Here is a 23,636-nt window from a genome sequence, read left to right as displayed (position 1 = left end):
GTATGGAAATTCCAACTTCACTCATATACCACATTTTGGTCACTAAATTTGTTGGTTTTGGTCATTTTCTCAACACTTAAGTCTTTTAGGCAAAATTGTCAATTTTCAGTTTTTGGTGTCTAGGTTGCACTGTTCCATTGGTCACTTTTCTGTTGGAATTTGGCAAAACCTCCTTCATAGAAAATGTTCTCTATTGTCTTACGTTTATTCTCCTCTTTAAATTACTCCAATTGGAGTTTTGTAGCTCAAGTTATATCCAAATTACGGTTACTGTTCATGCTGCAGAATTTAGTTCTGCAGATTTATTGATCCAACTGTGTTCAGTAATTTGATCAAGTTAAGTCCATAATTTGGTCTAATTTTCTTCATATGAAATGTTCTACTATGTCTTAGGTTTCCATCGGTTCAAGAATCACCTAAATCAGAGTTTTCTAGAGAGAGTTATAGCCATTGAAACTTTACTGTTCATATGGTAAATCTGCAGTTCTGCAGGTTCAGTGATTCAAATTTGTTCAGTAATTTGATTGGGTTAATGGCATAATTTGGGTTTGTGTTCTCCATAAAAATTTTAGGTCTATATCTCATCTAACCACTGGTAAAATTTCAGGTCATTTTGACCTGCCTAGCTCGAGTTATGACCAAATGAACAAACACTGTTCATTTGGTTAGTTTGTGCAGGGTAGCCTGCAATTTTTCAACTTTGGTTAATTTGTTCACTAGGTTTTAGTCAGTTTTTGGGCATGCTTCCTAAATAAAAATTGTGTCATTTAGTGCCTATTTTCATCCCCAATTAGTCCCATATCAATTGGACTTGTAAAATTTCATTTTTGGTCCTTCAAAGCTGACTTGGTCATGCTGCAGCAGCATGACCACACTCCCTCCGAATTTGACTTTAATTCCAACACTTCTAACACACTTAATTAGGTCACAAATGATCATTTCTCACTTCACATTAGGTCAAAGACACCATTTACAAGTTTTTCACATTTTTGGTCTCTAAACCCTAATGTCCAAAACCCTAATTCATGTCATTTGTTGCATTTAGCTAATTAAACACCTATAAGCATGCTTCCTTAACTCAATTATGCTTCCTAATATGTTTAGCTCAAACAAATTCATACTTTATCCAACCAAACCCTAGCTGGCCAAAATTCTATATAATCCCTCAACAAGTATTTTCTTTTCATTTTAAATGAATTTCTAAGTAATTCAAGCTAAAAACACAATAATTAAATCTCAAACTTTCAAATTGATGTGCTTACCTCACTTTGTAGATTCCCTAGTTCTTCAATTCTCCAAGTTTTCTCTCCCTTCTTGCTCCCAAAGTGTTTATCTAGGTCTAAGGGTAAGATTTAATGTTGGGATTTAGGGGATTTATGGAAAGGAACCAAAGAGTTCAAGCTTTTGTTCTTTAAAAATGGTGGAAGAAAAAATGAGAAAGAGATGAGAGAAAATTGGGGCGGCACTTAGGAAGAAGAAGACCAAAAAAATGATTTTTTTTCATTTCTTTTTTGTTATTTTATGTCTCATTAACAAGAATTGACTTGGTCAATTTGGGTAGACAAATTAAAATTGTATTTTGACGTCATGATAATGTCATCCAATGAGGTAAGCATGAGTTAATAAACTTTTTTTCAATTTTCTTTTTTCTTTTATATTTATTTTTTTCATTAGTTCTTTAATTTAATTCCCGACTCTGAAATTTTTCTTTCTCCGATTTTATTTGACAGCTAGGTCAGGAGTCAGGTCTCGGGGTTAATTGACCAAATTGCCCATCCCGGTTTGCAAATAATTCAATATTTCTTTCGACTCCCTGACCTAATTATTTGACTGGCTTAACAATTTTTTTTCGTGATTTTCTTTTTTCCACTGTGTTCGTAATGTTCCTAAGGACCGCAACGTCACATTTTACGGTTCAAAATTTGAGTTTAAAATGGCTTCGCAGTCGTTCCCGAGACGGTCACCCATCGCTGTGACTCTCGGCTCGTTTAACTTCTTATGTTCTGTTTGTCTTATTTATACTTAACTAATTGGCAATTACTAATTATTAGTATTTATGGCTTCTCTAGTTGTCTTAAGTGTGGTTCTAATCCCCTAAATTGTCCGGATCGACACCGGTCACCGGAACAGTGAAATATACCAGGCTATACAAATAGGGGTGTTACACCAGAAGTACCACTAAGACTTAGTTCTACTGATTTTTCCCCCTTATCTTTCTCTGATTTCTCAACTTTCTCTGATTTCTCTTTTGCTAGGGTCGCTTCTGATTCAATTCTTTCCAACTCAAGTGCTTGAGAAATGAGCTCTGAAAAATTACTGGTCTGAAAAATTACTTGCATCCGTAGGCTGGGCTTCAAACCCGTTTCAAATCTCTTGCACCTTTCCTTACTGGTAGAAAGGAGACTCCCAGCGTAGTGGCTTAAGCAGGAGAACTACCTCTCATATTCTGCCACTGTTTTGTTGCCTTGTTTCAAACTCAGAAATTCTTGCAGTTTTTGATCCACATATGTATCTAGGACGTATTTACATGCGAACTCTCGATGAAGTCATCCTGTGTCAAGATCGTGGTTCAGCCAAGCTGTGGGGGATGGTCTTCCACTAATCATACGCATCCCCTTGCAGTAGTGACACAGAGTATTCAAACTTCAGTTCATTTTGGCAGTGTAGCTTCTTGAACACTCTGTCCATTCTTTCCAGCCATTGCTCTGCCTCTAAAAGGTCTACTGTACCGTTGAATTCAGTAGCCCCATACTTCAACAACTTGTCATACTGTCTGGCTGGAGGCTGTGGTTATATCACAGTAGTCTGGGGTGGAGCTTAAGCAGGCATACCCCCAGCCATTTGTTGAAACATTGCCTCCATCTGCTGTGCGAACTGTGCAGGAAATTATGGCATTTGTGGAGCTGGTGCCACTGACCCACTCACATTCTGTAGAGCTGGGGCTTCCTCTTGTGCCTCAGCTTCAACAGATTGCTCAGCTGAGCGATCCCCTTCTTCCATTTCAATCTGAAGTTAGGATATCTCCTAAACAAATAACACAAGGAGATTTCCCTCCGTTAGTTCATATTTATGATGTAATGCAATGTATGTAACAAATAAAGACATTGAGCAGTTGTACTTATCAAAGAAAAGACACAAATTCATAAGTTAAAATATACTTCAAAAGTTTGCTCTGATACCACTAAAACATGTCACACCTTACCCCTCTGTAAGGCATAACATGATCCCGTAGAATACCTAATGAATTATCGAACTTCACTTATAGATAACTTATTAAGTACCCTGCAAGAGATTTTAAAATAATTTTTGTACTTTTATAAGTGGTGAGCGTTTTCAAATAGATATTAAAATCATTTATTCGAAGATTTAAAACTAGTAAAAATTTTTGTTATATTTTATTTTTCCGCAAATTTTATAAAAATTTCGGTAGAGTGTTGTCTGTATTTTGAGAAAACAATTCTTCAAATACCTGAAAAAAATCACTTCTAATGATTTATCTCAACAACTTCATCAATTTCACAACCATCTCAATCAATTTCAACATCATTTATCAATTTCCAAAATTCAACAATCATCAAAATATTATTAATCAATTTCATTCATATTAATACAATATACTTCCATTCATATTTCATTAAAGATAAAACAATTTATATACATCATTACAAAGATTTACATTAAGAAAAATCCAAACCAAAATTTATTACAAGCTTTATACAACTGCTCATGACCAATTTTATATGTCCATACATTTACATATATTACATACATCAAAACAAATTTTTTATAATCAGGGTATAAAATATACTTGATAGAACTTTAGAGTAGTTTGCTCCTTAGTCCTCAGCAGCTCACTCTGCTGCTCCTCTAGTCTCTATATCTGCGACAACAATAACAGCCATCACTGAGTACTAGGACTCAGTAGTGCACAACATACTAAAATAAACTTTATGCAGAATTTAAATCATACTTATTCAAAAATTAAACTAAATATGAGAAATAAATACAAAACATGATTTATATGCATTTAATCCAAACAATTTCATTTTGAAAGTCTCAAAATCCATTTCATAAAAACACACAGTTATATTATGCCATTCGAAACATATTAATCTTAATAGCCAGAGGCTAAGGAGAAGTCACAACACAGGGCTAGCTAGCTCAAATATATGGGAACTCATTTTTTTTCTTCTTCTATTGGCACACACCTCAACACTTCAGCTAGAGAAGGAATCAAAATTCGAAACTGATTTCCTCCTAGTCATGCTAGTGAGGTGTTCAAATATATGATCATGACACTGTGGTTTCAAAACTTATCCTAACAATTTACTAAATATTTATTGCCATTTCAAACATACACAAATAAACTTTCAACAATTCAAAGCAAAAGCATAATACACATTTCATACACTTTGTAAATGAATTTTTAAGCATATTGATGTTGTGCACAAACCTTATATGAGTCGCCTCTTGGCCTTGACTCGATCCCTCGGGTTCTTTTTCGGTATTCTTTTCCACTGAAACACACAGTTTCACAGTGTTTCAGTATTATAACTTATCATAAATCCAAAAATAAATTCAAATTCACTTTTACCTATCTTTAATATGCTAAACTTGATGTTCTTTAAAATTTGTGTTTCTGAGTTACTATTCACTACACTATTCAAGTCAATTTGTTGACTTTTTAGGGCTTAATAGGTATGGGAATTTCAACTTTACCCACATACCACATTTTGGTTACCTAATTTGTTGGTTTTGGTTGTTTTCTCAAAATTTAAGTCTTTTAGGCAAAATTTCAAATTTTTAGTTTTAGTGTCCTATGTTGCACTGTTCCATTGGTCATGTTGCTATTAGAATTTGGCTAAGTTCTCTTCATAGAAATTATTCCTTAATGTCTTAAATTTATTCTCCTTTTTGAATCACTCCATTTGGAGTTTTGTAGCTCAAGTTATAGCCATTTGAATCATGGCTGCCGGATTAGACTTACCCAGATTTTTTGGCCACCAAATTGGTTCTGGCAGTATTTGGTCATCAAATTTGGGTGGCTAAATGACTTGGTTAAGGGCATAATTTGGGTTTATGTTCTTCATAAAAGTTTTAGGTCTATATCTCAGCTTTCCACTGGTAAAATTTCAGGTCATTTAGACCTGCCTAACCCAAGTTATGGCTAAATGAACAAATACTGTTCATTTGGTCATTTTTGTACAGGGCAGAATACCTAAGTCCGGATTTGGTCAATTTGTTCGCTAGATTTTAGTCACTTTTTGGACATGATTCCTGAATGAAAAATGTGTCATTTTGTGTCTAGTTTCATTTTCAATTGGCCTCACACCAATTGGGCTTGTAAATTTTTAGTTTTGGTCCCTGAAAGGGACCTTGGTCATGCTACCTGCAGAATGCCCATAACCAATCCGAATTTCCATTTGGTTCCAACACACCACAATTGGTCATACATGACCATTTCTCATCTCAAACAAGGTCAAACACATCATTTTGCTAATTCTGATATTTTTCCTCCCAAAACCCTAAGGGTTAAAAACCCTAATTCTTCAATAGCTTCAAATCATGAACTCAAAGTGTATAAACATTATCTACACTCTCAATCAAACTTGCCTGCATATTTTATTGCATCCAAACCCATCAAATCCTATTCATCTCTAACATGGACGAATTTCATGTTTGGTCCCTCATATTTAATTTATTTCTTTTCTTTAATTTCTAAGTTAATTTAAGTAGCTAAGCATGCATTTAAATAGAAAATTGAAAGTTAAAACACTAACCTCCTTCTTTGAATTTCCAATCCTCAAATCTCTATTTTTCTTCCTTCCTTTTCTTGATCAATAGTTGAACTAAGGTGCTAAATCAAGGTTTAATCATAATTTAGTAAAATTTTTGAGGGATTTCTAGGGTTTGTGAAGCTTTGAATTTTAGCTTCAATGGAGGAAATATATGTGAGAGAGATGAGAGAGGGATGAGGGACGGCTAAATGTGTTGAGGAAGATGAAAATGAATTTTCTTTTTGTTTTTTTATGTCATTTATCTCTTAAATTAGCCATTTGACTTGGTCAATTATTGGGCAAAATTAATTTTTATTTTGACATCATTTGTGATGTCATCAAGATGATGAAATAAAGCTTTTTTTTCTTTTCTTTTTTCATTTTCATTAATTTTTCAATAGTTCTTTAATTTAATTCTCAATTCCAAAATTTTCTTTTCTCCAATTTTATTGGACAATTAGGTCAGGAGTCAGCTCTAGGGGTAAATTGACTAAATTGCCCCTCACTGATTTAATCCGGTTTGTAAGTAATTCAATATTTCTTCCGGATCCCTGACCTAATTATTTGACCTACTTAACAATTTTTTTTATGATTTTCTCTTTTCCACTATGTTTGCAATAGTCCTAAGGATCGCAGCGTCACATTTTACGGTTCAAATTTTGAGTTTAAATCGACCTCGCAATCCTTCCCGAGAAGGTAACCCATCGTTGTGACTCTCGGCTCATTTAACCTCTTATGTTCTATTTTTCTTATTTATACTTAACTAATTGACAATTACTAATTATTTGTGTTTAAGGCTTATCTAATTGTCTTAAGTGTGGTTCTAATCCGCTTACTTGTCTGGACCGACACTGGTCACCGGAATAGTGAAATATACCAGGCTATACAAATAGGGGTGTTACAGTTATATTTATGTAGCATGAGAGCTGATGACAAGTTATTATTCATTACCCTTTGAATCGATCCAAAAGGTTCAATCTAATTCCAGTATGTTTAGTGATCGAGGTATGAGATAATAATTTAGTTGAGGACATTATTAATTTTGCCAGATATGGGAATCACACCTTGGAAATAATTAGGGACCTGGAAGTAATATGGCTCAAATTTATTGATTAGTCCTTTGAATTCTCATTACTGCTAATTTGGTTTTGGTTGAACATTGTTCTTAATCCAAGATAGAACAAACTTTAAAATTAAACAATTAATATGAAAAAAAGAATTGTTAATTATGTTAGATATATAAAGTCTAGAATATGGTGATCTCATGTTTCTTGGTATTTTTTCAAGAGGTCAATTTGCAATAGAAGTTGGTTGTACAGTTCTTTCATTAACTAAACAAGTCAATTTCCAATTCTCATGATCAATTTTAATGCTGAAATTAGCTATAGTACTAGGAATTATTTGATGTTTATCATTGGAATTTGGAGATTATGGAAAGAGTTATTATTAGTTATCTCATGATAAATTCATGTAATACTGAAGGTCTAGATTATTATTTTTAGTTTTATTTGCCTTTCAAAAGCTTGAATTCTTACAAAATAGGAAACTTACTTTCATGTTTTTTTTCTTGAATTAATCTCAAATGGGGATTTATGTTTAATACTTTTGCATTATTTTATTTACTTGAATGTTATTTTTATTTGGAGTTAATAGCATTCATCTTTATACGTTGATATGACTACAAAAAATAAGGGTGCTGGAAGGGTTGCATGGAGTAGTGAACAATTTAACTTGTTTGTTAAAATTTGTGTTCGATGCACTAATTTGGCCAAGAGAAATGGTGGTGGATGGGGTGACAAAGGATATACATGGTTACAAAATGAATTGAGGCAAGTTGGTGTAGAGTATACTAAAGAACAATTAAGGCACAAGTGGGATTGGATGAAAGATCAATGGAAGATGTGGAAAGCATTAAAAGGGAATGAAACAGGATTAGGATGGGATCCCATAAAAGGCACAGTTATTGCTCCTGATGAGTGGTGGAATGAAAAAATTAAGGTAAGTTAAATAAAGAACTAGCTTTTAAGGCTTTATTAAACAAATAGGCATTTAATTATTTATTAACACTAGTGTTTTGATTTTTATATGTATTATGAAAATTCAAATTTTGCAAGATTTCGAGAGAAAGGAATTGGACAAGAGCTTTATGAAAACTATCAAGAATTATTTCTAGAAACTGTGGCTACTAGAGAATTTGCATATGCACCATCATCTGGAGTTTTACCTAATGAAACTCAGGAGACGCAACAATTTAATACCGCAGATCATGTTGAGGAGAATATTAATGCAGAATCTAATTTTGATGATGATTTAAATGAAATGATGAATGCTGGTTTTGGATCTGGAGGTTCATTCAGTCAAGCAGTAGGTGAAAATGTGGGTTTAGAGAATACAAAAAATGATAATAGTCAACATAACGTGCAAAAACAAAAGAGGAAAGAGTTGTCTAATGACCCTGCAACAAAGAAAAAAAAAGGATAATAAGGGCAAAAAGGTTTCAGGTGCTACACAGATGACTGATACAGTTAAAGAGCTAAAAGAAACTATAAAAGAGACCATGGAGTCTAAGACTGCAACTATGTGTAGTCTTTTGGGAGATCGCCTAGGTTGTTCTATTGAAGAAGTTATGAAAGATGTATTAACTTTGCCACTTATAGAGAAAGGAAGCGATATTCATTTTTTCTGCAGACTGTTACTTGATCAAAAGTCATAAAGAGAGATGTATAATACTCTTGAAGATGTAGAAACAAAGTGGAAATGACTTCAATTTCATTTCTCATTATGGACTAATGGTGTGTGGAAGACTTCTACTTAGTAGATACTATTACTTGTATTTGTTATTTTTCTTATTTTCATTACTTGTTTGAACTCTTAATTATCAAGTTTGGCATTGCAATAAAGTTTTAGTGTAATCATGAACATTTAAAGTTAAAATATTTAGTACTTAATATTAATTTATATATGAGGTTTATTTGTTTTTATTTTTTCTTGATAGATATGAATGTTGTTCAGCGAATGATTTGGGATGATGATGACGATAAAGTTTGGCAGACAACCACGTATTCAGTTGATATTATATGTAGCTATTACTTGTCTTATATTCATAAAGAACCTTGTATGGATTCATTCCATACAGGACTTGTATGGTTATAAGAAATAATGAGAGAAGATGTGTTAATTTATTCAAAATGGATAAAGACACATTAATAAAACTTTGTCTAGACTTAGAGCGTCATTACAAATTAAAATGTTCTAAAAAAATGACTATTTTAGAGAAAGTTGGCATGTTTTTATATGTTCTCGCTTTGAGAGCTTCAAATAGGCAAGTTCAAGAAAGGTTTCAGCATTCAGGAGAAACTGTCAGTAGGAACTTTCATGAAGCATTAAAAGCAATGCTGTGCTTGTCAATTGATATGATAAAACCGACAGACTCCACGTTCAGTAATATTCCTCCTGAGATACTGAATAATGACAGATATATACCTCATTTCAAGGTATATTTTTCAAATTTTTTTCTTATCTTTATATGTAGTACTATATTACAAATATCATTAAAAATTATTAAGTATTTTAATTTTAAAATCCAAACATTTAAAAAATAGGACTGCATTGGAGCAATTGATGGAACTCATGTGTCTGCTTGTGTTCAAGAAGAAAATTTGATTTGATTTATTGGTAGAAAATGGATGCCTACCCAAAATATTATGGCTGTTTGTAGCTTTGATATGCAATTTACATTCGTAATGGCAGGATGGGAAGGTACAGCTCATGATGGACACCTTTTCCAGTATGCTATCAATAAACAAAATTTAAACTTCCCCAAACCACCACCAGGTAAATGCGTATTTTATTTTCATTTTTCTCATTTCTTTTTTCAATTGGTCATAAAGGCAAGTACACAGATGTACACAAATATATACACACAAACCTTATACTATTATACATTAGTGATTTGTTTTTTTAATAAATTATATTTCATATGTAGGAAAATATTATGTAGTGGATGCTGGATATCAACAGATGGAAGGATATCATGCACCTTAGATATCATTTACCTGATTTTCAACGTGATGGAAGACCAAGGGGACTCAAAGAAATTTTTAATCATTGGCATTCATCTCTAAGATGTTGCATTGAAGGAACTTTTGGAGTTTGGAAGGCAATATGGAAGATATTGCTAACAATGCCTCCTTATTCATTTTATGTACAAAGAGATATAGTAGTTGTGTCCATGGCATTACATAATTACATTCGAAGAAAAGCGTTGGCTGATCCAGCATTTGAGTGATTAGATAAAAGTTCAAATTTTATACCACCACACATATTTCGTGATGCTGATGACATTCAAGTGGAAGAAAGTAGTCAAGAAAGTTGAGCACTTCAAATGAATGCATTACGTGACCAAATCGCTTGTAGTTTAATGTTGGTAAACAATGATTATTAATTTTTTTAAATAAATATTATTTACTATAGTTTCAAATATATTTTACTTTAAAATATTTAATTTTTATTTATATATGTCAATAATAATTAAATTTGTTGAAATAATAAATTAATAATATTTATTTATTTTAATAATAAAATAATTAGCAATATATAAGAAATTAAAATAATTATATAATTATTTTAATAATAAAATAAATTACATGATACATACCCTTATTGGTCATTTTACGTATGAACAGCAACAGCTAATATAATTTTACCAAATACTTAACATCAATCAGTTACTATCAGCTAACAGTAACTGCTATCAGCTGCACCAACAGTTAAACCAAACAGGCCCTAAGTCTTTTACGAAGGGGTGGCATCTAGCATGCATATGAGGAGAACAGAAATAATGCTAAGACCCCAGTTCATTTTCAATCACGTTTGATTCTACACCATCAAAAGCAAACAAAGAAACTTACAAGTTGGAGAAGAAAGATTACATGCCCAATCCATATACGTTCCATCCATCGACATCCTTCAAAAAGAACTCGCAAAATGAAAAGATGCATTTATTAGGAGCTAGTGCCAATTCTATTAATCGATCGATGCCACCAGGCGCGTCATCTGGTTCTGAAAGCTTCCATATTTTCATATTAGTGTCTCTTCTTTTTTTATCTTCAATTGCAAGCAACAATGACAGCAAAATATTAATGGATGTTACAGAGGGAATAAAATGCTTTTAAATGGTAATAATGTCAAGTCCTTGTGTTGATTGTGAAATTTTTGTTGGCATTATCCCTCCAAGCTTCAACTTTTGGCTCTTGGGTACTAGCGAATCTTTATATTGCATCTGCCACTTATTAAAGGAAGGAAAAATTAAGCTTTTCTTTATTCTACTTTCATGGCCCAGCAAGGAAATCCACAAGCATCAATATCCAAGCGATAATGGACCAGGAATAATGCTCCGGTCCAAAACAAGGTTCATCATCCGATAAAAAGGATGACTTTGATAAAGCATATAGGGCTGAGCAGAATTCGGTTCAAATCGAAAAATTAAATTGAATCGAGTCAATTTGATTTAATCGATTCGATTTTAAAATTTAATCGGTTCGATTTTATTTTAATTTATAAAAATTTCCGTTATTTGGGTTCGGTTCGATTTTAAAGAGAAAAAAATCGGTTAAACTGAATCGAACCGAATAGTGATTTATATAGTCAAATCGAATCGATTTTTGAATTAATTTATTTTTATAGTAAATTTATGAATTATATTTAATTTTATATATATTAATTGTTTAATTTCATTGATTAATGGTTATTAGATTCAAACCAAAGTTAAAATTAGATCAAATAACTTGAAAATCAAGTCTAAATTAAAAAATCAATCAAAAATTAAACCGATCAATTTAAATCGAACCGAACCAAAATAAAGCGATTTGATTCGATTCGATTTTTCACCGATTTCGGTTCGATTTGATTTCTAAAATTGACGGTTCAATTTTTATAATTTAATTCGGTTTGATTCGATTCGATTCGAACCGATTGCTCACCCCTAAAAGCATATCTGTTAATATGCCATAAAATTCAGCCATGCTTACATTTATATGGAAAACTTGGGAGAGCTTTTCCCTTTAGATAAAGAGCATGATAATTAAAAAGAGACTTGAGGAAAATTAACGCCACATAAAAATTATTTAGTGCCATGAGAAACACGTAGGATTGGATGATAGATATGTTCTGATTAATTTGGGTGAAGATTTGTGCCTAATTAATGAACTTCCTCTGTATTTCTTGTTTAAATGAATTTAACATATAAAATACATAGTGAAATTCACAGGCAACATGAAATCGAGGTAAGTTTTTCCAATCTACACGAAGACCAGTTCCACTGAAGGAGAAAAGGGAAAAGGAAAGGCCCTCTTGTGTTGATGAAGAATGCAATAATTTCTCGTTAAAGATTATTATATATCAAAATTATTCTCAACATTGAAGCTTTACATGTTACTTTTCTTCATTGTTCGTGAAGCCTCAATTATTTAACATGCCAAATTAAAACCGGCTACGTACTATCACTCCTCACCCAACAAGAAATACCCTCTCAGGCTCTCCTTGCTTGTGTCTTCTTCGTATTCTTCTTCTTCTTCTTTACCATAGTTGTCGTCATCTTCGAAATTCAGGGTTTTCGGAACGGTGACAACCAACTGCCCGCCTATACATCTCGCGCTAGTCATCTTCGGAAAAGTCGTCGTCGGAAGCCTGAAACGCCACATGTCAATGTCGAGATCCTCCACCGAAGCGCGATCGACACTCTGCGCTCCTCTTATTGCGATCTTTGTCACTCCAGGTAATATCTCGATCACATGAGCCTGAAAATCGTCAGTTATGGTTATGTCCCCACCGTTGGCAACGAAACGGAAACATTCTTTAGTTTCTTGGACAAAAACTTCGGCGTCAGAGTTGAAGGGAAGCTCCAGGACTCTGGCAAATACGTGAGGGAGTCTCTTAAGTTTCTTAGGGATTGGGTTGCCGGCGGTGGTGGAAAAAGCCACAACATTTTGGGAGGCGGTGAGATCCCTTTTCTTTGGAGATGGGTGAACCTTCATTGTCGAAAAGGCTAGGAAAGCCTTGATAACAGAGAAAGAAGATAAAGATCGAAATGGGACCAAAAGTTTATGAGAAGTGGAAAGGGAGAGAATGATTTTTGGCTTGGAATAAAGGAAAAATCTACGCTCATCGAGTAGCGAAAGAAATACGCAGGTATTATTACGGTGTAAAAATTGTCATTGAATCAATTAGTTTCAAGGGTGATCAGTAGCATCAACGATTTGATGATTGGCTCTTTCCATGTAGATGCTGGCAGGGTAAATGACAACGGAGGAAGCTTCACGTTACGCGTAATGTAGCCAAGGAAATCTCAGCCATAAGATGTTGCTTTTTGAGATTGGAGTGCACCGCCAATGATTGACGCGAATCTGAATTAATCCAATGCGTCATATATTTTTAGTCATTAAATTAAAAATATATATATATATTTTTTTTTTATAGAAAACTGAAAGAGCAGTGACTCCCATCTAAATTGAATCCAGGCGCCGTTTTCTGTGTTTGGACGAAGAAAAATGGTTTATCATGTTTCTTTCCTTGCCATGCGTTCAGCGCCTTCGAAGCAATGGCTTGAGAAAGAGACATTGTGGATAAGAAAGGAATTATGAAATATGGATAATAACTTTCATTATTGCCATTCCACATCATTTCTTTCCTTACTTTCAACATCTCGTCACATTGTGAGCCTCGATAATTAAGAACATACTAGCAGCACTTTTGTTTTCAAGGAAAAACAAATTTAAATGATTCAAAAGTTTTTCCTTTATAATTGACTAGGGTGATTTATAATTTAATATCTGAGTTATAACAAAATTTATAATTCGTAAAAAACTATAAAAATTTAGTACATTACATTACATTTCACTTTTTGTAACAATTTAATTCATAGTTCACTAGATTGAAATTGACTACTTCAATATGACTAACTAATAGTTGAAAACTATAAAAGTTTAGTACATTATATTTCACTTTTTGTAATAATTTAGTCCTTTATCCACAAGATTTAATTTGACTCTTTTGATATAATTGACTAATAGTGAACTTTAATAGCAATATAAATTAGATATTAACTTTTTTAATAAAAAAATAAAGGACTAAACAGTGATTTTTGTTATATCTCAAAGACTAAATTATAAAATACCCATTGATTAAAAATATTGTGAATAATATTACATTTAAGTTTTTTTTTCATAATTAAAGACAAATCACTCGAAATTTTCATTTAATTAGACTTATTTCAGTTGCTATTATAGGCAGTTTGCTGACAGAAAAATATTTTACATATTTACTTTGTTTTATTTACCATTGGTCTCACCACTTTATAGCACCGATGTTCTCTTTTTCTTGTGAAAATGGCTTTGATGTACTAAAATTAGATTGAGAAGCACGGCACCCTTTGCAATTCTAAAGAAAAATTCAAATGGCATGATAAAACTTGGTGTATCATCCCATTGTCATGATAATTCAAATTAGCATGATAAGACTCCGGGTATCATCTCATTGATCATTCTTTCCCACTAGTTATCCTCACACAAGTTGGGATAGTTCTTTATTTAATAATTGCAATTACATGATATTATGTCCATGTCATTTAGTCTTTAAAATAAATCACTTTTCGCTTTTTTTTTTCCTCATGGTTGTCTGATTTTGAAAATAAATTGTAGGGGCGCCCTCCATGCTTATGATGAAATGATGTTTACCTGTAAGGTGCCACCCATAAGAGCGTTGAGAACTTGTGATTCCATAATGCGACCTGATGTGCGTGGCTTGGCTTAGGAGTTAGCATGTAAAAACAAGCATAGCCCCAGCAATATAGAGTCGATGATCCAACAGAATTCATCCCAGACCCAGAAAAGAAAAAAGGAAAAAAAAAAAACTTTGATCAGAAGAAATCTAGCAAGAGAAAATGATAAACAATGATACAGATGATCTATGCGTTCACAGAACAACATGGATTTAAGTTGCAAAATAAATGAACCATCCTATCTGGCAAACTAAGGTTCTAAGAAGCGCAAGTCCAAAAACTCAAATATCCAACATAACCGCTCCAACCATGGAAGAAAATCAAGGAAAAAATATTCTCATCAATCATCATTTAATGTAATAGAACTAAAACGCAATATAGTATTGAAGGGGAAAAATTGACTGAAGTTTTAGGAATCAACTGTAGTAACCTGTTGCCACTCCCCATCTACAGCTTCTTTCCATAAAGTCACATTGTTATTCCCATCAGCAACAGCCAATATGTTTCCAGTGGGCGACCAGGAGACTCTCCAAACAGAAGTCTTGAAATCATGCAAGACCTTTCCTTCCCATTGATCCCCTTCCTTTCCCACAGTCCATATAATAACCTTCCCATCCTGTGAAGCACTAGCAATGGTTGATTTTGGAAGGCCCAAGTTAGGTGCCCATGCCACATCCCTTACCCAATCGGTATGCATCTGAAGAGCTGGAAAGCAGTCCATCTTCCAAATTCCATCATAAAGCTTCCACACTTTTACAGTATTGTCACAACCACCTGAGCAGAGCTTCTGCACAGGGTCAAGCAAAGCAGAACCAACAAGAGCACCAGGTGCAGTTGATGGGGCCCAAGAAACTGAAGTTACTCCAACTGGGTGAGCTTGATCAATTTTGGATGTGTCCCAACCACCATCTGCTCGTGCAGTAAAGACTGATATATTTCCATCTGAAGAGCCACATGCCAAACAAAGACCAATCTCATGAGGTGCCCAAGCAATAGAGTTAACAGATGACTTGTGGTCATCAAATACATGAGCTTGAGTCCACTCATTTTGATTGCCCTCCTTCCATATTATGACACGCCCATCATAAGAACATGAAGCAATTAAGGACCCAAATTTTGGGTGAGCCCAGGCTACTTGCCAAACAGGTCCTTGATGGCCAGTCAGCTGAGCAAGATGCTGAGAAGAATTGTTGCTAACACCAATTATCTTAATCGAATGGTCTGATGAGGCAGTTGCAATGCGCTTGCCATAGTAATCCATAACCACATCATGGACTGTGTCCTGATGACCTGTCTCAATTTTTTGAGAAGGCATTTTGTCTAGTGAATATGTACACTGCTTCAAATAGCCCGTATATTAAAATCGTTCCTTTCTCCTGAATAAGAACCAAAATAAAATTAAAGAAAAAAAAAGTTTTCAATTTCTCTTCTTATCAGGTATCACTCAACTTCCAAATTTCACAAATCATATGTTACGAAAACTAACAAAACCCTGATTTCAGAAACATATTCTAGATCCTATAAATTGATGATAAAGTTAGGCAAAACCAAACATTTTGAACTCAAATATCAATAATCAACTAGCGAAAAATACAACACAAATGCACATACATAGATTTTAAACGACTGACCAACACGCACCAAGTGAAACAAACCAAAAAGGTCTTAATATGGAACAAACACAATTTCAAGTGAATTCCCTATATTTGCAAATATGAATATACATAGATTTATAAGAAGTGAAAAGAAGACTTATAAAGGAGCTCACATGATGTTGTTACAGAACCAAAGAAAAGAGATCTGTTTTCTAATTCAAGGTAAGATTTTTTTTTCTACATTAAAAGAAACCTATTACAATTTGAATACAGTAAGGAGTGTAAATGTGACAATAAAAAATTGGGTCACAAAGCTATCTTATGTCAAGTAAAATAAAGTGCAAATTAGTTTATGGTGCCATGTCCACAAAAATTCCAAAAAAATCCCACCCTGAGGCCATTTTTCATTTTCTGCCACATCTACACTCCCAATCATATCCAAACAATAATAGAATTTTTGCTCATATAGAAAACAGAAACTGAAGGGAGAAGAAGAAAAAGATAAGAGAGAAAAAGAGGGAGAGAGAGAGAGAGAGAGGAAGAGGGGAGGGCCAGGCTGGGGGGTGGGGGGTGGGGAAGTGCGTTACTGTCTTCTTCCCTTGCATGCATAAGCAAAACTCTTGTCCACAATCAGTGAGGCTACATTTTAGCCCCTTTCCAGGTCTGATTTTCACTTCTAACACATCTATGTGTATTCATACTTGCTCATATTTCTAATTGACTTGATATTGCATTTGCTTTATATTGGGACTTCTATGGTTTGATTCAATCTAATGCATGTAGATTAGCCATTTAAAATCTATATATGTGCATTTAAGTTATATTTTCACTAGTTGACTAGTGATATTTGAGGTTGAAAACAGTTGATTTCACTTAATTTTATCATCAATTGATGGGATCTGGAATCTATTTCAGAAATTAGGATTTTATGCTTAAATCTGGTGCTTGCAAATCATGATATCAGCCATTCAAAAACAATAGGTATACGTGGTATGCTTTCACTAGTTGATTGCTGATATTTGAGATCAAAAAACGTTGGTTTAATTTAATTTTTCTGCCAATCGATAGCATCTGGAATAATAGATAATGGAGACAATTAGAAAGAGAGAAATGGAAATTTCATTTGTTTTAATAATTTAATTTGACTTTTTTTTTTAAAGAGTTTTACTTAAAAATATAAATAAAAGAAGAGTAGTTGCTGATCATTAACTCAACTCAACTCAACTCAACTCAACTAAGCCTTTATCCCAAAAAAATTTGGGATCGCCTATATGGATTCGCTTTTTCCACTCTGAACGATTTTGAGTTAAATCCTCAGAAATGTGTAATGCTTCTAAGTCATGTTGTACTACTCTCCTCCAAGTCAATTTAGGTCTAACCCTTTTTTTCTTTCTATCCTCTAACCTAATGTGCTCTACTTGTCTAACTGGAGCCTCCGTATGTCTACGCTTCACATGACCAAACCACCTTAATCTCCCTTCTCTCAACTTATCTTCAATTGGCACCACTCCTACCTTTTCTCTAATACTTTCATTACGGACTTTATCTAGTCTAGTATGGCCACTCATCCACCTTAACATTCTCATTTCTGTAACTCTTATCTTAGATGTATACGACTCTTTCAGTGCCCAACACTCACTACCATATAACATAGCCGGTCGTATGGCTGTACGGTAAAATTTTCCTTTTAATTTATTGGGAATCTTACGATCACATAAAACTCCCGTGGCACGTCTCCACTTCAACCATCCGGCTTTAATGCTATGACTAACATCCTCCTCACATCCCCCATCTACTTGAAGGACTGAGCCTAGATATTTAAAGTGATTACTTTGGGACAGTACCACTCCATTCAAACTAACTCCTTCCCTATCACCAGTTTGGCCTTCATTGAACTTGCAATGCATGTATTCTGTCTTCGTTCTACTTAACTTAAAACCCTTTGACTCTAGAGTACTTCTCCAAAGTTCTAGCTTCCTATTGACTCCTTCTCGTGTCTCATCTATCAGAACAATATCATCCGCAAACATCATGCACCAAGGAATACTCTCTTGTATATGTTTCGTCAGTTCATCTAAAACTAATGTAAAAAGGTAAGGGCTTATGGCTGATCCTTGGTGTAATCCAATTGAGATCGGAAAATCTCTTGTGTCCCCTCCCACTGTGCGCACAATAGTAGTTGCTCCTTCATACATATCTTTCAATACTTGTATGTACCTAATAGATACCCTCTTTTGTTCTAACACATTCCATAAGACTTCTCTTGGAACACTATCATAAGACTTCTCCAAATCAATAAAAACCATGTGTAGATCTTTCTTCACATCTCTATATTTCTCCATCAAGCTTCTAATGGGAAAGATCGCTTCCATAGTTGAGCATTGGGCATGAAACCAAATTGATTGAGAGAGATAGAAGTATCATGACGTAGTCGATGCTCCACAACTCTCCCACAACTTCATAGTATGGCTCATGAGTTTAATTCCCTATAGTTTGAGCAACTCTGTATGTCTCCCTTATTTTTAAAAATAGGTACTAAAATACTCTTCCTCCATTCATCAGGCATTTTCTTTGAGTTTAGAATCTTATTAAATAATTTAGTTAACCATGCCACTCCCATATCTCCCAAATACTTCCACACTTCAATTGGTATTTTATCGGGTCCACAGGCTTTACCCACTTTCATTCTCTTAAGTGCTTCCTTTACTTCTAAAGATCTAATCCTTCTAGTATAATTTACATTCTTTTCTATTGTTCTATAATCTATATTCACGCTATTTCCATTTTGACTATTATTAAAGAGATCATTAAAATAATTTTTCCATCTTTCTTTAATGTCCTCATCTTTCACCAACACTTTTCCTTCTTTATCCTTAATGCACCTAACTTGATTGAGATCTTGACATTTCCTTTCTCTACTCCTTGCTAATCTATAAATATCTTTCTCCCCTTCTTTAGTTCCAAGTTTCTCATATAACTTTTCAAAGGCCTGTGCTCTTGCTTGACTAACTGCCTTTTTTGCCTCTTTCTTTGCTATCTTGTATTGTTCATATGCCTCATTATTATCACATTTAGGTAATTTCTTATACCATTCCCTTTTTGTCTTCACTGCCTTTTGTACTTCCTCATTCCACCACCATCTCTCTTTTGAGGGTGGTCCATGTCCTTTAGACTCTCCAAGTACTTTTCTAGCTACTTCTCTAATCTTTGATGCCATCTGTATCCACATATCATTGGCCTCCATATCTAGCTTCCATACTTCGGACTCGAGAAGCTCATTTTTGAGCTTCACTTGCTTTACTCCTTTGAACTCCCACCACTTTGTTCGAGCTACACTATTTCTTCTGACCTTACTTGAATTGTTCCTAAACTTGACATCCAAGACCACCAACCTATGTTGACTTGTTAAAGCCTCTCCTGGAATGACCTTGCAATCCTTGCATAGAGCTCTATTTGTCTTCCTGGTTAAGAGGAAGTCAATTTGGCTTCTATGTTGCCCACTTTTGAAAGTCACTAAATGTGACTCTCTTTTTATAAAGTAGGTATTTGCTAGTATTAGGTCGTATGCCATAGCAAAATCCAGGATGCTTTTTCCCTCCTCATTTCGACTGTCAAAACCAAAACCTCCATGAACATTCTCATAACCTTGTCTATCACTTCCTACATGTCCATTCAAATCTCCACCAATGAAAATATTCTCTTCATTCGGTATGCTTTGCATTAAATCATCCATATCTTCCCAAAACCTTTGTTTACTCTCACTGTCTAGTCCTATTTGTGGGGCATAAGCACTAACTATATTTATTGTTTCTCCTTCTAGTACTAGTTTTATTAGTATAATTCTATCTCCTACTCTTTTCACAGCTACTACTGCGTCTTTCAATGTCCTGTCTATGATTATGCCCACTCCGTTCTTGTTTCTCTCCTTTCCAGTAAACCACAATTTGTACCCTGAATTACTCACTTCCTTACTATTCTCTCCTACCCATTTAGTCTCCTGAATGCAAGCAATATTCACCCTTCTCCTTTCCAAGGTATCCACAAGCTCCATTAATTTTCCTGTAAGTGATCCAACATTCCAAGTACCAACCCTGATCCTCCTCCTATCCTGCTCCTTCCTAATTGGTCTCCTTCTATGATATCTTCTATTGTTTTCTATGTCTATCTTGTGTTCTGTTCCACTATCTGTTCTACTATCTGTCCTATGGACTAACTTCTTTACCCATACCCGTCTATGATGTGGAAACCCTTGCTCACTTAATACCACACCCGGGCATGGCGCATTGCTTTCGGTGATCGTCCTACATCCTTGCATATTTCTCACTACATACAGGCTCCGATGTAATGAGTCGTAAGTAGAGGACGCCCCAACGTTTATATCATTTGAATCCATATCATAGGGTGTGACGAAATTTTTACGCTGGTTGTCACCTACCGCAACCCTCCTCCTTTATCCGGACTTGGGAACGGCTAAGCGCAAACTACTTAGGCGGAGTTTAGTTGCTGATCATTCATTATCTATTATTCTTAGAAAACAATTTCACTTTTATGAGAGTTTTACTCTTTTCAACAATGTCTAGCCGTTAGTGAAATATACTCTAGGAGATTTACCCACTCCTCCAAAATATTAAATTAAGAATCAAACACTCATGATCTGCCAGATATCAACTATTTCTCTATGGATTAAAGAGAAACAGGGTAAAATTTTTAGAATAATAGCTCCTCCTTTTGGATTTACATCAGAAAACTGTGGCATTCTGATACAAATTATCAGAGAAGTAAACAATCAAAGGTGTGGCATCCATTGTTGACATTGTGTCTTAAAGACATGCAAAAATATGCCTTTGTGTATGCATGCTACAATAGCAGTTGAGCAATAAACTTATTGAACATTCTATGGCAAAATGCCAGCTAATTTAGACAACCTAAAAAACGAAACAAAATATGGCATGGCCAACATAGCAAATAGATCAATCCTATACTATACAAGAATGGGAATTAGAAGTCTCTAACATGCCTATTCAACTTCAGGAGAACTTTAAGAAATCGGCTAATCTATCTTGCCAATAGAGAAATTCTTCCTCTAAAAGCTTATAAAACTCTACTACACCAACAATCTAGGTCTCCTCTGTTTTTCTCATATTCTCCGACTAGGCCCAGTTAATCAAGCCAGAAAATCTAAAAACCTCAACACACTGACCTAGACCTCAGAATAATACACCAATATGTAACAAGCAAATAGATCCACCCTAGATCCCAATCAAAGCCACCATTTCAAATCAACAGCTAAATCGGCCAAAAACAACAAAGCATCGATAATTTCACCAGTAACAACTACCATACATATAAACGTATAGGCATAAATAATTAAATCAAGTAATGTACAGATCTGCATAACGATGATACCGACAATTATAAATCAACCAATTACACACACATAAATAGATAGATAGATAAATAGAGAGAAGGAAGAAGAGAGAGACCTGCTAGTGAGCGAGCGATTGACTCATTGAAAGGTAGAGAGAGCTGAAGGATTCTGAAAGTAGGTAGAGAAACCAGGGTTTCCAGTCCCAAACACCTCGGATCTGCGCCTGCAGTTTGAACTTTGAAGGACAATAGACCGAGCGCTAGTAATTTGCGCTTGCATATATGATCTCTCTTCAAGTTTTGTTTGCATTTCCGGAATGCCCTTTATTGGCCTTGGGTTGGGTCTGCTTAAATTATAAAATTTAAAAATTTTATTTTAATTATAAAAAATTTAAATAATAAAATATTTTTAATTATTTTTTAACGACACCTAAAAATAAATATTTCCAAAAAGTATTTTCAACATAAAATTCCAATGTCAAATAAATTAATAGCAGTGGAGGAGCAAAACGAGTTTGGGGCAAATTGGTAAATGTTTTATATAGTATATCTTTTCTCCATATAAAATATTTTATTTTGATTTATAGAATCACGCATTGTTGCTAATTCTTTCCAGTCAAGTTGGAAAGAATCAAAATAAAAAAAAAAAAAAATTGTTATTATATGAGTCAAATCATATTTAATTAAATTTGTTTTATTAATTTAATTTAATTATAATTTTCCATTAATAACCTAATTATAATTATATTAAATTTATATCAAATTGAAAAATAAATTTTATACTTATTTTTTTCATATATTTTTAAATATGTTATATAATTATAGTTAATGTATTATAAATTATTATTTAATTTCTAAATTATAACATTATTAATGACTTCTTGTATTTTTAAAATTACTTTTTTAAATCACACAAGTTGTTTTTTTTAATTAATGGGGAAGCAATTATTTTTATACCATCCATAGCATGATTTTTACGTTGAGCTCCTTCCCTTTTCTATGGTTCCTTTTTTGACTTTTTACTTTCCATTGGCAACGATAATTAAGCTATACCCTCCTCTCATTCTTCTCTTCCTCCAAATTTTTTAGCCTTTGATTGAATTTTTCAAGGAACCAAGATTTTTTAAGAAAAGAAAAACAAAAAGCCAACATTTTGAAATTGAAGTGTTTGAAACTGATGATCAAATTGATTGAGAAAGAAATATTTCAAGTTTTGGCTAATGGACTTATGGCATTGAAAGCTGTGTTTCTTCCAATTACAACACCATCACTGATGAAGTCATAAATTTTATTTAGTGGTGTCACGACCCAATCTATGGGCCGGACTGGCACTAGGACCTGGGCCAGCCTAAAGCCTCTGAGGCCCGTAGTAAGCCTAACTATTTATTAACCCAACTCTAAGGCCCATTTGGGCCCAATTTCAAGAATTCAATCGGACAGAGTCCGACCATAAAATGGACCTTTCAAGGGGGAGTTTTTGACTCACCCGACCTGTAAACACAATATATATATCAAGTGGGGAGCTCAGCTCACCCTCCACATACTCATAACAATATAAAAATAAATGGGAGCTCAGCTCCCTCATCCAGTCCATCAACATGCATAAAATAATAAGTTTACAAGTCTAAAATAACAATTTATATTACAGACCCAATTCAATAAATACTTCTAACACATGCGGAAATTCTAGAAGTTTATAGAATTACACAAACATGAATAGACGATCTGCGAGAGAGAAAAGCAAGTTAACCTCAAAAATATCCTCCTGTGGCCTGGAAAAATATTGAACAGGAGTGAGCGTTCGACTCAGAGAGTAAAATATCAATTTTAACCATAATCTCTATAACTATCTAATACTAATGCACCCTGTAAAGTGAAATGCAATATCAGCAATAATTTCACATCACAACATCAAAAAGGTAATTTGGAGCACTCACACACCCATTAATATCAATAATAATATATGGAAGCTGATCCCCTATACAGCTCTCTTAAATCCAACCTGTGCCAGCGAAGAACTCAAGCCAGACTTTCGCTTAATAAACCAAATCGGGGTCCCAGCGAAGAACTCAAGCCGTGTCTACCCCGAAGGACCGGGTCCCAGCGAAGATCTCAAGCCGT

The 23,636-nt window shown here is 34.1% G+C and overlaps 3 protein-coding genes across 3 annotated transcripts; 1 reads left to right on the top strand and 2 right to left on the bottom strand.

Moving 5' to 3' along the window:
* The first annotated feature begins 7,451 nt into the window (after window positions 1-7,451).
* LOC131177989 (uncharacterized) lies at window positions 7,452-8,258 on the top strand. Its single transcript, XM_058143181.1, has 2 exons — window positions 7,452-7,775; window positions 7,848-8,258. The coding sequence occupies exons 1-2, from the start codon at window positions 7,452-7,454 to the stop codon at window positions 8,256-8,258; spliced, it is 735 nt and encodes a 244-aa protein (XP_057999164.1).
* Window positions 8,259-12,152: 3,894 nt separating this feature from the next.
* On the bottom strand, window positions 12,153-21,856 carry LOC110664948 (protein transport protein SEC13 homolog B). The gene is made up of 3 exons (XM_021824864.2): window positions 21,632-21,856; window positions 14,510-15,929; window positions 12,153-13,180 (listed from the first exon to the last, which is right to left on the bottom strand). Exon 2 carries the CDS (start codon window positions 15,866-15,868, stop codon window positions 14,963-14,965), a length of 906 nt encoding a protein of 301 aa, XP_021680556.2. The 5' UTR covers window positions 15,869-15,929; window positions 21,632-21,856; the 3' UTR covers window positions 12,153-13,180; window positions 14,510-14,962.
* On the bottom strand, window positions 12,278-12,811 carry LOC110664968 (uncharacterized). The gene has a single exon (XM_021824884.2). The coding sequence runs from the start codon at window positions 12,809-12,811 to the stop codon at window positions 12,278-12,280; it is 534 nt and encodes a 177-aa protein (XP_021680576.2).
* Window positions 21,857-23,636: the final 1,780 nt, after the last annotated feature.

This window comes from Hevea brasiliensis, chromosome 2 (genome assembly GCF_030052815.1).
Source record: "Hevea brasiliensis isolate MT/VB/25A 57/8 chromosome 2, ASM3005281v1, whole genome shotgun sequence".
NCBI lineage: Eukaryota > Viridiplantae > Streptophyta > Magnoliopsida > Malpighiales > Euphorbiaceae > Hevea > Hevea brasiliensis.
Note: the sequence above shows the minus strand (reverse complement) of the source record. Positions and strands in the feature narration are given on the sequence as shown.

Coding starts and splice junctions, on each gene's coding strand:
- LOC131177989 (XM_058143181.1), top strand. CDS start 7,452: ATGACTACAAAAAATAAGGGTGCTGGAAGGGTTGCATGGAGTAGTGAA. Junction 7,776..7,847: donor GGTGGAATGAAAAAATTAAG/GTAAGTTAAATA, acceptor TATTAACACTAG/TGTTTTGATTTTTATATGTA.
- LOC110664968 (XM_021824884.2), bottom strand. CDS start 12,811: ATGAAGGTTCACCCATCTCCAAAGAAAAGGGATCTCACCGCCTCCCAA.
- LOC110664948 (XM_021824864.2), bottom strand. CDS start 15,868: ATGCCTTCTCAAAAAATTGAGACAGGTCATCAGGACACAGTCCATGAT.